General features: G+C 50.6%; 1 protein-coding gene across 5 annotated transcripts in view; it reads left to right on the forward strand.

Annotated features, from left to right (window-relative positions):
- The first annotated feature begins 739 nt into the window (after positions 1-739).
- The window catches only part of CCDC57 (coiled-coil domain containing 57), a 124,747-nt gene continuing 109,944 nt past the window's right edge, over positions 740-15,542 (forward strand). For 4 of the 5 annotated variants that reach the window (XM_057716546.1, XM_057716547.1, XM_057716548.1 and 1 more), the window contains exons 1-3: positions 740-935; positions 11,129-11,543; positions 12,723-12,831. In XM_057716546.1, the coding sequence (XP_057572529.1) occupies positions 11,137-11,543; positions 12,723-12,831 (516 nt within the window). In that variant the 5' untranslated portion in view covers positions 740-935; positions 11,129-11,136. Of the gene's footprint in view, positions 936-11,128; positions 11,544-12,722; positions 12,832-15,115; positions 15,359-15,542 lie in introns of those variants that run through there. The other variant, XM_057716550.1, reaches the window with a different exon arrangement.

Genomic DNA, 15,542 nt, shown 5'->3' on the forward strand with positions numbered 1-15,542 from the left:
GTGGCATGCGGGACCTTTCGCTGTGGAGCAGGCTTCTCTCTAGTTGTGGTGCAAGGGCTCCAGAGCGCGCGGGGCTCAGTAGCAGCGGCTGGAGGGCTTAGTTGCCCCGCAGCATGTGGGATCTTAGTTCCCCGACCAGGGATGAACCCCCATCCCCTGCATCGGAAGGCGGATTCTTAACCACTGGGGCACCAGGGACGTTCCTGTTTCTTTTTTTAACTCATAATTGAACACACAAACGCCAAAGCACACAGGTCATGCGTGCACACAAACTGATGAATTCTCACAAGCCAACTACGCGAGTGCAACAGCGCCCAGAACAAAAGGCCTTCCCGCCATCCTGAGCCTCTGCCCGCCGCTGCCCGGGCCGCAGAGAGCTCACTGCGTGTCCGCCTCTCCCGGCGCCCCCTCGCCGTGCTTGCGTCTTTTACTGCTCAAGGATCCACGCGTGACGCCGCATCTCTCGCGGGCTCCGGAGTTTGTCCCGCGTTAATGCGCTCCACGCCCACATGCAGCCTGGGGGACCCCCAGCGCAGGGTGCGGCCCGGGCCCCTCCCCTCCCAGGTACAGTCCCGCCCCCGGCTCCGTGCAACCCCCCACCCAGACCCATCGGAGCCGCCAACAGCTTCGGCGCTACAGAGACGGGCGGGACCGCAGAGCCCATTTGGACGAGGGGCCACCGTTGCGCCGGGGAGCCTCGGCAGCCTCCCGTCCAAGCCGCCACCCCGCGATAGTCCGAGGCCTTCCTCCCTTGGCGGCACCTGCGCGCGGAGGCGGGGGTGGGGCGAGAGGAACCCGGAACCCGGCATTGCGACTTGCGTTTCCAGCCGGCGGGACCCGAGTGCTCTACCGAGCGCGCCCGGACGGCGGCCGACGGACTCGGGTCACCATAGCAACGCGGCGGGACCAGAGGCCGCTCCCAGCCGGCGTTCCGGGTGAGGCGCGGGGGCGGTGCGGGGGGTGGGGGTGCCGAGGGGGCTTAGGCGCCCGCAGCGCAGGAGGGTGCACCCTCTCGGGTCGCTTTCCTTAGAAAAACCCAAGACGTTCAAGTCATGCCAGACGCGGTGCGCTCCCACGGGGCCCACCGGCCGACCCTGCAGGGCTGTGGGCGCCAGAGTGGTGCCGGGCCCGCGGAGACCCGTGTGCCCAGCCTGGGCTGTTCGCTGCGGCGCCCGTGCCGCTGGCGGGGTGGGAGGGCTGGAGGCGTTCGCTGGCTCCATGCTTTGTTTCGAGTGCTCGGCGTTGTTATTCGACCCTTCCAGGAACCTGAAGAGGTGGGCGCTGCAGAGATGAGAGAGTTTGACCCGGTTCCGCAGCCAGTGAGGACGGGTGCAAACCCAGGCAGCGTGGTGCAGAGTGGTTTTTTTTTTTTTTTTTTTAATTATTTGAGACTTACAAAAGAGTTGCAAAAGGAGTACAAAAATTGCCTCTGTACCATTTGCCGAGATTCCGCCAAATGTTAACCTCTTATGTTACCGTAGTTCATTTCAACAAACTGAGGAAACTAACACATACAAAACCATGATCTAATGGAGAGGATTTACTCAAACTCAGCATATGTCCCAGGATGACTTTACTCTCTTACAAGATCTAATCCAGGACCATCGTGCTTTCTTTGTCTTCTTACTTTTCAATCTAGAGCACCTCTGCAGTCTTTCCTTGACTTTTGTGAGTCAGTTATTCTGTAGAATGCCCCTCAGTTTGTGTTTATCATATGTTCCCTTATAATTACTTTTAAGTTATGCCTTTTGGGTAAGAAAAACCTTACCAGTGAAATTGTGTTTTTCTCTGCATCTTATCAGGAGGCATATGATGCCTCAATGTATTTACCTTCTTGCTCAGTCCTAGACCACATATAAAGTCGTTTCAGTATTGCCAATCCATACTTCTGTGAAAGACAAACCTACTTAAGTAGAGTATAATATTTGCGTGTGGTTGTTTTTGTTTTTTTCCTTGTATAGTCAAAATGCTATTTTATACAGTTGTCTTAGTGTGTTTATGTTATTAATTTGTAATAAAGTTAGGTTCATTTGTTTCTGATTATATTTCACTTTGAGTCCTTACTGATTGTCCCCTCCTCCCCTCCTCCCCTCCAGTGGTGCACAGCTTGTAGGATCTTAGTTCCCTGACCAGGGATTGAACCCCAGCCCTCAGCAGTGAAAGCATGGAGTCCTAACCACTGAACTGCCAAGGAATTCCTGAGTCCTTATTGATTTTAAGTTTTGGTGTGTGAAACATTTATGTGGTTCTAAAAGTGAGCAGAGTATCAGCTCTTAACTACAAGACTATTCAACTTATTTTCTATTTTACCATTTTTTTGCTTTTTGGTGGAGGGAGGCAATGGAATTTGGCAGCTGTAAATTCAAATAAAAAAAGCACTATATTGTCCTCACTGTAGCAGTATCCCCCACCCCCAGCAAGTTTCAGTGATGTCATTAAGATGTCTGCTGCTCATCTCTCTCATTTCAGGTTTTGCAAATGGTCGTGGGTACTATTTGGCAGTCAGTGAAGGACAGGAGAAAAGGCTTGGGTCATAGGCCTGTAATTTTCATCTCCTGGGTCCCCTTAGAGATTACCTGTACTGAGTTTAGTTCACTCGACCCATGCTGGGATTCCAGAGGGTGCCAGCATTGAGGCTCCTGTCCTGAGTCCAGAGATGGGCTACCTCTGGACTTTCTTTCAAGTCCCACAAAAATGTTTTGTAAATTCAGCTTATTAAATATATTTACAGAGCACCAGTAAGACAACATTCCTTACTGAGGTAGATTTGGGTTCTGCATTAGGAATGGTGGCTGAGTGGAAAGCCAAATGCACCTGGAGCCACAGTCCTTCAGAGGAAGGAGATAAAAGTAAACCTCTGCTTGTCTCTTTGCTCAGCCATTGTGCTTAAATGTCTCGTTCGTGAGCATCTAGGGACTGACTTTCAGCCTTTACAAATGGTCCTTTGTGAAAATTTTATAGTTTGCAACTGCTTATGTTTTATTGAGGTCATGCAATGTTTTTTCAGTTAAGTACTTGTCAAGTGTTTATTCTAAAACAATTGCTTCAGGTTTTTGGTTGGACGAACAAAAGTGTGATTAGTGCTACTGTCACATCTGCGATTGGGTAGTCTGTGGGCTCTTCTCTGACTTGGACGTGTTTTACTCTGATGATTAGATCATCTTGGCAGGGAGTGAGATTGGCAAGGACAGAATCATCCTCCCAGGCTCCTTCCCTGTATATCCGGCTCGTAGTCCCTGCAGCCAGCTTGCTGGAGAGGTGGGGCCCTGCCAGGGCAGGGCAGGCCCCTCTGCAGAACTGACTTGGCTTGGAAAACTCTTTCTCTTCCGTGGAGCTCCTTTTCATAGTTCCTTAGGACTCATCTTTGCCCCAAACTCTTTTAAGTATGATGCCGGCCGTTAGGAGATGCTTGGCCATGGGTTCTCACAGCCCTGGCCCTGTTGTTATCTGTGAATAGGCACCTCAGAGCCTCTCACTGCCTGGATGCACAGACTTCTGAGCCTCTCTCATGCTGCTCCCTTTGATCCGACAAGGCTGGGCCTGCATGGTCAGGGTCAGCTGCTGCAGACCACTGCTGGGTTTGGGGTAGAGAGTGAGTGAGTGCCTGAGCTCTCCACACTCCACTATGTAGTCTGTACCAGTGTGTTGACAACAGCGTTGCATTCAAACTCACTCACAGCTGAGGTGGTCTTCCAGATGGGGCCTCTGCTGCTTGTGTTTGTTTGCAGCCTGCAAATTTTCCATGTTTTGGAAACCATGGCTTTCATGAGGAGTAATTTCCACCTTCCTAAGACCCAGGGATTTCCAAGTGCCTTTCAGAACTGACAGGTAAATATCCCCTTTAGATTAAAAAAAAAAGTTTAGAAAGCTCAGCGTTTTACAGATGCAAACATCAGAGTGATAAGATGACCTAGCATGGTCCTGGTACAACCCCAACCCCTGCTGACCCCGCTGGTTCTTAGAAGACCGTGAATGCTGCGCACCAAGCACCGTTGACAGTGTGCTCCCCCTGCCCTTCCTGAAGATTTCTCCAGTTTTCCCAGTTTTGTATGGTTCCTCCTGAAAACTGGGTGCCTGCTGGGGATGCCTGCTGGCTGACAGACAGATAGGGTCCAGATTTTGAATCTGTGACGTTTAATAAAGCCGATTAATCTCAGCCTTGGGGCTTTTCAGATTTGTGACAGAAGCAGGGCAGGCTGTCCTGTGATGGGGTGGAAAGGAAAGGTACACAAGCACTAGGCATCCAACTGGGTGTTGGAGTCCAACAGACCAAACACTGTAGAAGCTGGTTTCTCTCTGGGGATCAGCTGGAGGTCCAGAGGGAGCTATGGTGGGCAAGATGGGCCAGGCCCCATCCTAGGGGTCTTCATATACTGTGCCAAACAGGTTGATTTCTTTTGAAAAGGACACATGCCACGGGCACAGTATCACGTGATCAGATTTCTGTGCTAGAAGAGTAATTGCCGTGGGTGGCTGTGTGATTGATGCATTTAAGAGGCGAGCCTGCGGGTGGTCCTCCGACGCGGGAGGACCGTCCGTTGACCTCACAGACCTCAGTGTGCTGTCTGTGAAGGACCAGAGTGATGACTCACGGGCACTTCATCAAAGATCACAGTAGCATCAGCATCATTTAAAGTTGTGTATTTGCTTAAATCCTGATTCTTTGCCTGTGAGTGTGCACAGGCACGTGGGTGGCCTGTGAGTGTGCCGATTTATGTTGACAAGACTGTGCCAGACCCCAGAACTCACTAGGCCACATACCAGCTCGCACTCACACAGCCCCACCGTAGTCAGCCGGGTTTGTGCGTATGTTGGGGTTTGGGGGGCCAGCCATTAGATGTCCAGTTGGTATGGGTGAACACCCAACTGTGGAGGTCACCAAGTTGCCTTGTTATTCCACGCCGGGCTTTCCCTGAGCTTGGTGGCCAGCCTGACCTGCTAGCACCCTGATTTCCCAGTGGTCCTGGGCGCCTTACAGCCGGGGCATGGGCCACAGGCTGAGCAGGATGCGTAAGCCTCCTGAATGCTGAGCGGAGCCCCTTCCTGCCTTTCCCTCTGGGCGGGGCCTCCCTGACCTCTGGTCCAAGCAGCCCTGCGCCTCCGGCCACTCTAGTGATGTGGGAAGTTACCTCCCGTGCCCCTTTGTTTCAGTGCATCTCTGTCTTGCCCCAGTGAAGATGACAACCTGTTGGTATGGGGACCTGCCCCCTATGTCTCCAGCAGGTGAAACAGCACCTGACATGTAGTAAGTGCTAAATAAATACTTATTAATGAATAAATGGATGAATTTAAGAAAGTTTGTTATGTCTGTGAGAATTTTACATTACTTAGTGTCATTTTTTTCTGACGACGATGATATACATCCTCAATGGAGTAGTAGCAAACATTTGTTATCTCCTTCGACGTGCCAGGGATTGGGGTACAGAACAGAGTGTGGTGACCTCAGGACATACCTGGGGAATCCCCTTGGCTGTCTACTTGGGGGAAATACTTAGCAACTGACTGAATTTGAAGCCAGTAACTCCAGTTTTTACTGAATTCAAAACTTTTTAAAGTGAATGTCCTTAGTTTTCCTGTAGTTCTTTGCTACATCCAGTAACACCCTTAAAGATCAAGTTATTGTTGATCTAAAGTGATCGAATCTGAAGGGAGAGGGCTGGTGATCAGGGTGTAGGGTCCTTGGGTATTTTGGAGTGGGGGAAACCATGGACAGCGTAGCAAAGCTGGGCCAGGCACTTCAGCGGAGGCAGCACCATCCTCTGTGGTGGAGCCACCTGAATTCTGAGACCACCCAGTACACAGGGCTGTGGGTACTTTAAGGAAGCCAAGCCTTTGGAGGAGGAGGAGGAGTGGTTTGGAAGGGTCCTGGGGGAACAAAGATACCTGCCTCCCCGGGTTCCCCTGCTGTAGCCCCAGAGCCCCATGTTTATATATTGTCATATGATCGTTTTTTCCATTTAGTACATCCTTTAGAGCACTCGTGCTCTAAAGTGTGGGAGTTCCAAGTATGGGATACCATGTGGAATGTGTAGGGAAGAAGGATAACATAAGGAATAAACCACCCGCTCCTGATAAGTGCCGTGCAGAGAGTTTGAATAGGGCTACGCGGCATTGCACCAGTTTTGGTTGAAGGTTAGGGGGGGTTTCCTCAAGCGATCCCTGAGCTGGTCTCAGTGACAGGAAGGAGGCTGCATGCGGGTTGGGAGGAGCATTCTTCAGCACATCCCAGCCCTGAGTGTGGCGATCCAGGTGTTGTAAGTAGACTGAAGAATGGGAAGCCCTTGTGTCGGGGGGTGGTAGTTAGGCTTTTTTTTTTTTTTTTTTTTAAGATCCCTTTGGTGGTCATAAAAGGGCAAGTGTGGAGCAGAGGGGTCAGTTCAAGTCTGGAGTCAATGAGACTCCAGGTGAGGGATGATGGTGGCTGAGGTGCGGCATGGGGGATGAGAGACAGCAGGAAATCCAGGCTAGTTCCAGGTGTTTAGCTTGGGCAGCTGGGTGGAGGGGGTGATGCCACTGAGGGCAGCTGGTGTTGAGGGGGCAGGGGCATGCAGAATCGAGGGTGGTGGGCTCAGGGTTTCTGTCAGCACCCTGTTAACTTGAGATGGCAAGCAAGCCCTGGATGGATGCAGGCTGTGCCCGTGGTCTGCCCTGGAGGAGCTCTGCTCTGTCCCAGAGCCCTGCCGGAGGCCACCACCTCCTGGTTAGGACAGCACTATCAGGACACTCGTGGAGCTCAGCCATCCCTCGTGATTGGGACCCTGCTTCTGAGTTCGTCTTCCCTCCCTCCCTGCGCTCACACTCAGAACACTTGCTTCCTCTCTGATGCCACAGTCAAGGGGCGCTTCCTCCATTAAGCATTCTTGAACTCTTGGTGGACACTGAGTGGGTGTCCTACATTTAACTCCGTTCCCACACTAACTGCCTGGGGTTAGCACCCGCCCCACAAGATACCACCCCCCCGGCTGCCAGTTGCAAGTCTAGGTTGTCCCTCATGCTTCTGCCCAACTGCTGTAAATCAGGGTTCCCATGACCCCTCTCCTCAGGTTCAGAAATGTGCTAGATCAGCTCACAGACCTCTGGAATGCGCTTTCCTTACTAGATCACCAGTTTTTAATAAGCAGATACAACTCAGAGCAGCCAGATGGAGGGGACGTACAGGGTAAGGTGGGTGGGAGGGGCCAGGAGTTTCCATGCCTGCTTGTCCAGCGTCCTGCCCTCCCCATCTCCACGCCTTCACTAGCCCAGAAGCTCTCCAAACCTGGTCACTCGGGGATTTTTATGTATGCTTTTCAAACAGTTTGTAATAACTAGTCAAACCCATTCATCTGCCTTCACTAATCAAGGTAGTTTTAAGACGTGCATGTCCTCTGAGCAGCATGTAGCCTAAACAGTAAGATGTTTGCCTGAGTTATTTTCTAGGAACTTGGAGTCAGCTGCGTCTAGTTCGAGCTGAGCCAGTTAAGACTGGATAGGACTACTGACCCTCCAACTGGGCGTGTAGGAGTGTCTGCTTTTGATATCAGAGGGTTGAAAACTCCCCCCTCAAAGCGTGCAGAGGCCTGCAGCCTAAGTACACCTGAGCGCGTTGGTTACCAAACCTTTTTTCAGTCGCCTTTCCTCATACTCCCTACGCCTCTGGCCGCCCTGCTTCTTCACTCCTGATCCCATAAGCACCCCGAGCCCCTTGCCTCTGGGGAGGTAGATTTGAGATCCATTTTCTTTGCTTGACTATCTTGCGAACAAACACCCTCTTTGCTGCAAACCTCGGTGTCTCAGCGAGGCTTGTTGTGTGGGGGGCAAAGGGAACCTGGTTGCCAGCCAGGAGGTAAGTCCAGAGGGACGTTTTGCCTGTGGCTGGTCAGCCTCTTGCTGGCACTGAAAGCCTGTGGACCAGTCGGAGCAGCTGCCTGCTCTATTTGTTCCAGGGACCATCCTCTGGATTTCCCCAAGGAGGTACCACTGACCTTCGGTGCTTAGTTTCGTTTTGGAGCAAAGAGACAGGTTTTGGGTTTTGAGTTTTGGGGGTTGAACGATGTCTTCTGGGTGAGTAACCCCCTTAAAGAAATGCGACTGTGCCTAGATTGTTTGCCAATCCTGTTCAGATTGTGGGTTGGGTTGGAGGACCACCTGGCAGGATTTTTAAACCTGATTGATTAAACCATTAGGCACTGGTGATTGATTCAGCCTAAGTATAACTGAAGATGCCCCTATAGCTCCTGTCACAAGAGCCTTGTACCAGGAACTGTGGATGAAGACCAGTGTTTGTATCTGTTACTGTATCACACCACCACAAGGCCCTGCGGTCTCCTCCTGCTCTCTCAGCCTCTCGGTGCCTGTGCCATCTCCCTCTGAGGCAGGGCACAGGCGTCCCCTCTGCTCCTCTTCTCTGGTGCCGTCACCCTGAGACAGGCTGGGCTGGAAGTGCCTCCATGAGGCTGTGTGTCTCCTCCCTCCATGAGGCTGGCCCGCACCCCCAGTGGACACCAGGGAAGGGTTGTGGGCAGATGTTTGTGTCCAGATTGAGTCCATCTTGGAGCCCTGAGGATTAGGGACTGCGAGAACCAGCCTTAAGAAATGATAGTGTTTGTCACGCAGGTGCTGATAAAAGCACCCCCTGCGCAAGTTTCAGGGGGTCGGCACAGCAGGCCTGTGGGTCAGACTCAGCCCATGCGTTTTTCTGTACTCCGTGGCCAGAGTTGAGGAGTTTCAATAGAGACCCTGTGACCCACAAAGCCCCAGATATTTACCGACTGGCCCGTAAAGGGAGAAAGCTTGCCAGGCTCTGTCCTGCACAATTCATTGCCCTTGTAGGAAGAACTACATAAAGAATTCATGTAGATCTAAGTGCCAGTGGCTTCACCTGGAAAATTGCCTTACTTTTTCCTTATGAAAGATGCAAATCCTGTGATGGATCCTGTTTTCCTTTGTGCTTTGCCTTCTAGCAAGCCCTTAGTGAGCTGCATGGCTCAATACTTAATAATCCCTGGTCTTTATTGCCCAATCCTAATGTCATCATATTGTGTTTTCTTATTTTGCTTTCTATGTTCTGAGCACTGTTGTGCTGAGGTCAGAGAAACGAATATCTAAAAAGCTTGTTTCGTGTTCCCACTGTGCACTGGAGTAGCGCAGCACGTAACATTCTTCTTCCAGAAAATGCACCCTTATTGTTTCTTTAGTCCTGACAGAATATTCTGGGAGTCAGTAAATACTAACCGAGACCATTTTGACAATTTCTCCTTTACCTTTTTTTTTTTTCATTTTGTTACCAAGATGTTATAGTAATAATTTCGATTACATAGATAATTTTTTGGTGGGGTGTGTGGGGGTTAGTTTTTTGGGGTTTTTTGCTGCCTTTCTCTAGGGTTTTATGTGTTCTACTATTAGTGATCACCTTTCACAGGGCAAAGAGTTCACAACTCATAAACTGAGCAAGACTTGGGCTGTCTGAGGACAGCAGTGCTGGTGGCAGCAGCTTTGCAGATGTTTGAGTCGAGGTCCCACGAAGAGTTCAATCACAATAAACCTGATGCCATCAAAGCATTGTGTAAAATGAAAAATTTGTTCATTTTGTACTTCCACTGGGTTTTAGAAAGTGAGGTTTCATTGTAGAACTGTTGTTAGTTTTTGTTATCAGTAATTTCAGGAGTGAAAGGAACTTCATGTCTCTAAAAAAGTAGTGTTCTTTCTGGTTTACAGAGTGTGTGCTATAAATGTAATTTTTTTTTTTTTTTTTAAAAAGACCCTCAGGTTCTCCTGTTTCTGAGTTTGTCTATGGATATTTGCTTTATGTTGACCAAGGGCGGACCAGTATTGATGCTGCTGGTGCCCCCAGGAGGGGCTACATGGAACCTCCGCAACCTGCAGGGTATCTTCACAGGCCCTTGTAATCTTGTTCCTGTTCAGATCTCGCTCTGTCCAGGAGGGTTTCCATGAATGTGTATTGACCCTGTGGGTTGAGTTGACGTGCGACAATTTGTCTTTTTCATCTTAAAAAAGACCCACTTAAAATGAATCAGACATTTCGGATTCTTTGGGGACAATGATACACAAAAGTCACTGCTGGATGCCTGCCACAGACCCCACGTGGCCTTCCTGGAAAAGCGCTCTCAGAGCCGGGCATCATTCACATGCCGCCCTCTGCCCCCAGAAGATGCCAGCAGCACCTGTGCCGGCCTGTATACCCTCTGGGCCTGTTGTGAAGCTGGTGGGGCCTGACCCATGGCCTGGGGCCCATTGCATAAGTCAAGCCCGGGAGACACCCCCACCCCCGCAAGCAGTTTTACACATCAGAATCCACCCCTTCTCTGCCCGGTGATGAGATCAGGACAGTCGCAGAGGTGCCCTGGTGGGGAGCAACCTTGCCAGCCCTGCCCCGTGTGGGCCATCCTTGGCGGACATGGGAAGCAAGAGGTCTTCAGACACTTCTTGGCAATTTGACAAAGTAGTTTTATGCTCTTGAATCTAATAATTAAAAAATTGGAGTTGTGTATTATGTCTTTGTCTTTTAATTTAATTTTTTTTGTTTGTTTTTTTAATTTTAATTTTTTTTTAGCACTTTATTGTGTTTTACAAAAGTATCAGTGCATGATTGACTGGAAACACAAGAACAGAGGAGCCTGCTCCTGGATGGTGACTCTCCAGGAGCCTGTGTTCCAGCTCCTGGAGTAGAGCGTGGGGGTGGGAAGGGCCATTGGCTCTCAGGGGCCACCTGGAGCAGTCACAGCTCAGCTACTGAGCAGCCTCGTTTTTTTATTTGCAACATGGAGAGAGCACTTCATGAAACTATTTTAAAGAACCTAGCTCTTGTAGGTGAGCAAACAGCACTCCGTCTTTCCTTCTTCTTTTACCTCTGTGATCCTGCACTTATTGTCTGTTCCCTCTGCTGTAGGATGAGGATGAGGTAGGAAGAGCCTTTGGAGTCTGGGCCTGCTATGCCCCTGCCCTGCTGGACCCTAGGGGAGCTGCCTTTGGCTCTCCAAAACTCGGGGTGTGACCAGACAGCTGGTAACTGGCCAGAGCATCCTCCTGCTTTGGTGACAGCGATCACTTAGATGGGGATCTGAGGCGGGTGTTGTGGAAGACAGGGTCCCTAACAGTGAACCCGATGCCCGCCTTCTCTTTGCTGCAGCTGCCGACATGCTGCCACCGCCCTCAGAGCAGGCCCTCAATGCCCTGCTGGCTCGCAAGGAGGAGGAGTGGCGCGCGCTGCAGGCCCAGCGCTCCCAGATGCAGGAGGCGGCCCTGCAGGATGCGCAGCGCCGGCTGGAGGAGGCTCAGGGGAAGCTGAGACGCCTGCGGGAGGACTTTGTCTACAACCTGCAGGTGCTGGAGGAGCGGGACCGGGAGTTGGAGCGCTATGATGCGGCATTTGCCCAGGCCCGCGGCCTGGAGGAGGCCAGGCAAGCTGAGGTGAGCGAGCTCAAGATCGAGGTGGCCAAGCTGAGGCAGGCGCTGACCAGCGAGGCCCGGCAGCTGGAGGACCTGCAGCAGCAGTACCAGCAGAGGCTGCAGGAACACCGCCTGGAGCTGGAGCGGGTCCACAGGTGAGGACCAGCAGACCCCACTCCTCTGCCACCCACGCGCCTCCCGCCTGGTGCCCACCTGCCCCGTGTTTGTCGAAGGCAGGCAGGCAAGGCCACACGTGGGTGTCTTTTTCTGGGTCCCAGCATGGTTGAAATTAGTGGAGACTGGTTTAATTGTTTGGAATTTTTTCCCATGAATTATAAATCTGTATCATCGTAATAAAACATACTTTAGCTTATGATTATTCTAATGATGTGAAATATATATTAAGTCCAAAACTAAGTAGACTTGAGGCAAGTCGACAGAGACCCTGAAGCTGTTGTCAGGCCTGTGGGCTCTGCTCACAGTGAGAAGGAAAGACAGGCCTCAGCTGCGTGCTCTGCTGCAGCCTTGAAGTGTGCTTTACATTGTTTTGTGAAGTGTCTCCTCAGGTCTTCTCCCCACTCTTTTTCACCAAATTTGGGACATTTTCAACCATTATTTCTTCAAGTACTTTTTTGGCCCTACCCTCTTTTTCCTTCATTCCGGGACTGCTGTGACAACCATGTGAATGTTACATCTTTTGTTTCATCCCTCAGGTCTCTGAGGCTCTGCTCATTTTTTTTCAGTCTATTTCTTTCTGTTATCAGGTCAGGTAACTTCTGTTGTTCACTGGTTATTTTCTCTAACATGTTCCTTCTGCCTTTGAGCCCAACCAGACTGTCCTTTGTTTTGGTTATTGTACTTCTCAGTTCTCAAATTTTCATTTGATTCTTTGTTATTTTTTCTTTGCTGAGAGTTTCTGTTTTCCATTTGTCCAAAGACTGTGCGAAATTGCTTGTCGAAGCGTTTTTATGACGGCTGCTTTAAAATCCTTGTTAGATCATTTCAGCATCTGTGTCATCTTGGTGTTAGCATCTGTGGATTGTGTTTTCTCATTCAAGTGGAGATTTTCCTGGTTCTCAGTATGACGGGTGACTTTTGATTGTATCCTGGGCACTTTGGGAATTGTGTTTAGAGAGCCTAGATCCCATGTCATGTTCTCTTCTGCAGGCAGTCACCTGTCCAGGTGCAGCATGCAGGTCCTCTGGGTCCCACCAAAGCCACCCCTGCAAAAGTGAAGCATCACCTGTCACCTCATGTTTGCAAAGGCGACACTGCAAATTGTAGTTTGGAGACTATTCAGTGTTACTTTTCTTAGCGCTGCGTTTTTCACACAGTGACAGGAACGGTGAGCTGGACCAGCAACGGGAGCAGTATGGCAACCTGAAGTGGAAGCTGGAAAGGAGGCTTGAGGAGCTGGACGGTGAACTCGCCCTGCAGCGGCAGGTAGGGCATGGGGTCCAGGTCCTCCTCAGGTGCCTGCCCTGCTTGCCCTCTCTGAAACCAAAATTGTACCAGGTGGAAAAGACCATTTTGTTAACCGTATGGTATCCTGGGATCACAGATTTCCACTTTATGGTGATCTGTGGGGAAATGTGATGGGGTTGTATAAAACTTCCTCTATCGTAACTCCTTCAGGGTCTCTTTCCTTGGAAATGAATAAATGTTTCCTCTTTTATTTATTTTAGAAAAAAGTATTATGAAGTTAAAGTTTGAGTTATTTACTATAGAAAAGAGCTGGGAGCTCAAATTGTGATAATTGTATTTCAACAAAGCAATAAATGATCGTAAGTTTAAATATAGATGCGTCAACTGACAGGTGACACTTAAACCCGTCACCAGAATTTCTCCTTGGTGTCATTGAAACTCAGCCTACACGTCTGAGAGACTCAGCTATGTTGGGCTTTGGGTGAGGGATATCCTTCACACTTATGGCCAAAGTCCATGTCTGGCAGGGCTGCATGTGTGCAAGGACTTGGGTCCCCTTGGTCTTCTTCCAGGACGCTCCGAGCTTGTGTCATCATAGCAGTGGCTGGTGTTTATGGAAACTGCCTCATGAAGCTCCTTGTGCGTGTGTGTGAATTTATCTGCTCAACACAACAGAGACACGATTTCGTTCTACATTGTCCAGATAGGGGATTGAGGTCAAGACATTAAGTAACCTGCCCAAGATCCCCCTCCGTAAGTGGCAGAGGCGTAATTTGAGTCCAAGACGCTTCCAGTGTGTGAACTCTGAGGCATGTCATCGTGCCGCAGGATAACGACTCACGCCTTATTTTTAGGTTGTGTCTGCGATATTGGAGAGGAGCTGGATCTAGAAGTCATCCTGTGTCCTCGCTTCCGCCCTCCTCGGGGTGATGCTGACTGAGCCATGGAGCTCTGAGCTTGGCGCCCGGTCTCCCAGTGGACGTGCCACTGGGCAGGTGTGAATGGTGTGCCTGCCTGTGCTGGCTCCTTTCTAGGCACTGGGGTCAGCAGTTCTCAAGGAGGACAGACCTGTCAGCTGGTGGACTGAGGCCTGACTGCCTTGCCTTCCTCCCCATAGCACAGCACTGGTGCGCTGAGGTAGGACACTATCCTGACATGCTGTGCCCACCAGGATGGAAGGTGCCCAGGGACACAACTGTCCTCGTGACTGAGCTTTCAGGCATGGCCGCATCTACCAGCCGTGGCCGGCAGAGGAGGAGGTCCTGCCCTTTCGTTCCCCTCTGGAAGCTTGAATTTTACTGTCCACAGTGCCACCATTGCTTAGGACATTCTTTAGAGCTCTTGAAATTTCCGGCAGAAGATTTTCTTCTGGAGTCTTCAGGGACCAAAGAATTTTGTCCGTTATGGGCGGGTTTGGGAAACAGTCCAAGGTCATTGGGGACTGAGCGTGAGTGATCAAGAAAAGAGCAGCTGTGACTCATCTAAGTCATGAGGTTTCCTCAAGTGACGTTGGAGTCCCTTCCAAAGAAGTTTCAGAAGGACTCTGGGCAGCAGTGACATTGTCCCAGTTAGCAGGGCAGTCAGTGGCAGCAGTGACCCTGGTGGGATTTGTAGTCGCTGGGCTGGGTCTCTGGGTGTTTTCCCAGCCTGTCCACACTCAGAGCCCTTGCTGTGACTCAGGCTCGTTCAGTCTTTGAGCCCTCGTGTCCACAAGGAGGGCACCGCTAGATGGGAATTTTTATACCAGCCCTGTTTCGGGAAGGAAGGAAACTTGACGTCTGGACTCTCTGGCTGTGGGCTCTGTCCAGGGCTGCTGCTGGCAACTTGGGCGGCCTTTGCTGCCTAGTGTGGTTCAGGGACAGCTGGGGCCCATGCCAGCCTCGAGGTTCTGCTGCCCACACCCGACTCTGTGACTGAAAGAAGGGCCTTATGTGCTCATCGGCTTTGTGGCTTCCTTTGGGCTGGTCTCCTGTCTCCTTTTTCTGAAGATCTTTGTGTTCTGTATTGACTTTTCAAAAGTAGAACTGATTCAATGCTAATAATGATTTTTTGTCTTCAAAAAAGAAATATAAAATGACAGGAGCTGAGTTTAATGTTATGTCTGCAAGTTGTAGACTGTGGACGTAAGTTTTTTCGTTGTTGGTTAGCAGGCACAGGATTAGAAGCCACTGGAGAAGAAACTGATTTATTGATTTATTCATTCATTTAACAAATAGATTTTGCCAGACACCCTCCTGGGCCCTGGGGTTGGGGCTGAGCACTGGCCCTATCTGCCCTGGGAGTGAGCTGCCCTCGTGGGGGCACAGTGGACACCTGAAGAGTACAGTCTCTGGCTGTAGTATCCTGGGGGTGTCACCTGCATGACATAGGGAAGCAGGGGGCGGCACGCTGATGTTTTAATAAGCAGGTCAGGAAGGGCACCCTGAGAAGAGGACTTGTGAGCCCAAGTCTTCAGTTGGCATCAGAGTTCAAGTTCAAGGGGGCTGAGGTGGGGGTGGCGTAGGCCTCCCAGGCCCTCGTGAAGATGGCCTCTGCTCCAAGTAAGGTGAGAAACTCTTAGGGGCTTGTGAGGTGAGAAACTCTTGGGGCCAAGTCGAGTTTTTAAAAGATCCTCTTCTGTTGGGTTGAGGACAGACTGTGGGGTTGGGGATGCAGGGAGACATGAGGAGGCTGCTGCAGCCCTAGGTGAGAGGTGGGGGGCTTGAGCCACTGGTAGGTTCTGGATACAC

This window comes from Hippopotamus amphibius, chromosome 17, assembly GCF_030028045.1.
Source record: "Hippopotamus amphibius kiboko isolate mHipAmp2 chromosome 17, mHipAmp2.hap2, whole genome shotgun sequence".
Classification (NCBI taxonomy): domain Eukaryota; kingdom Metazoa; phylum Chordata; class Mammalia; order Artiodactyla; family Hippopotamidae; genus Hippopotamus; species Hippopotamus amphibius.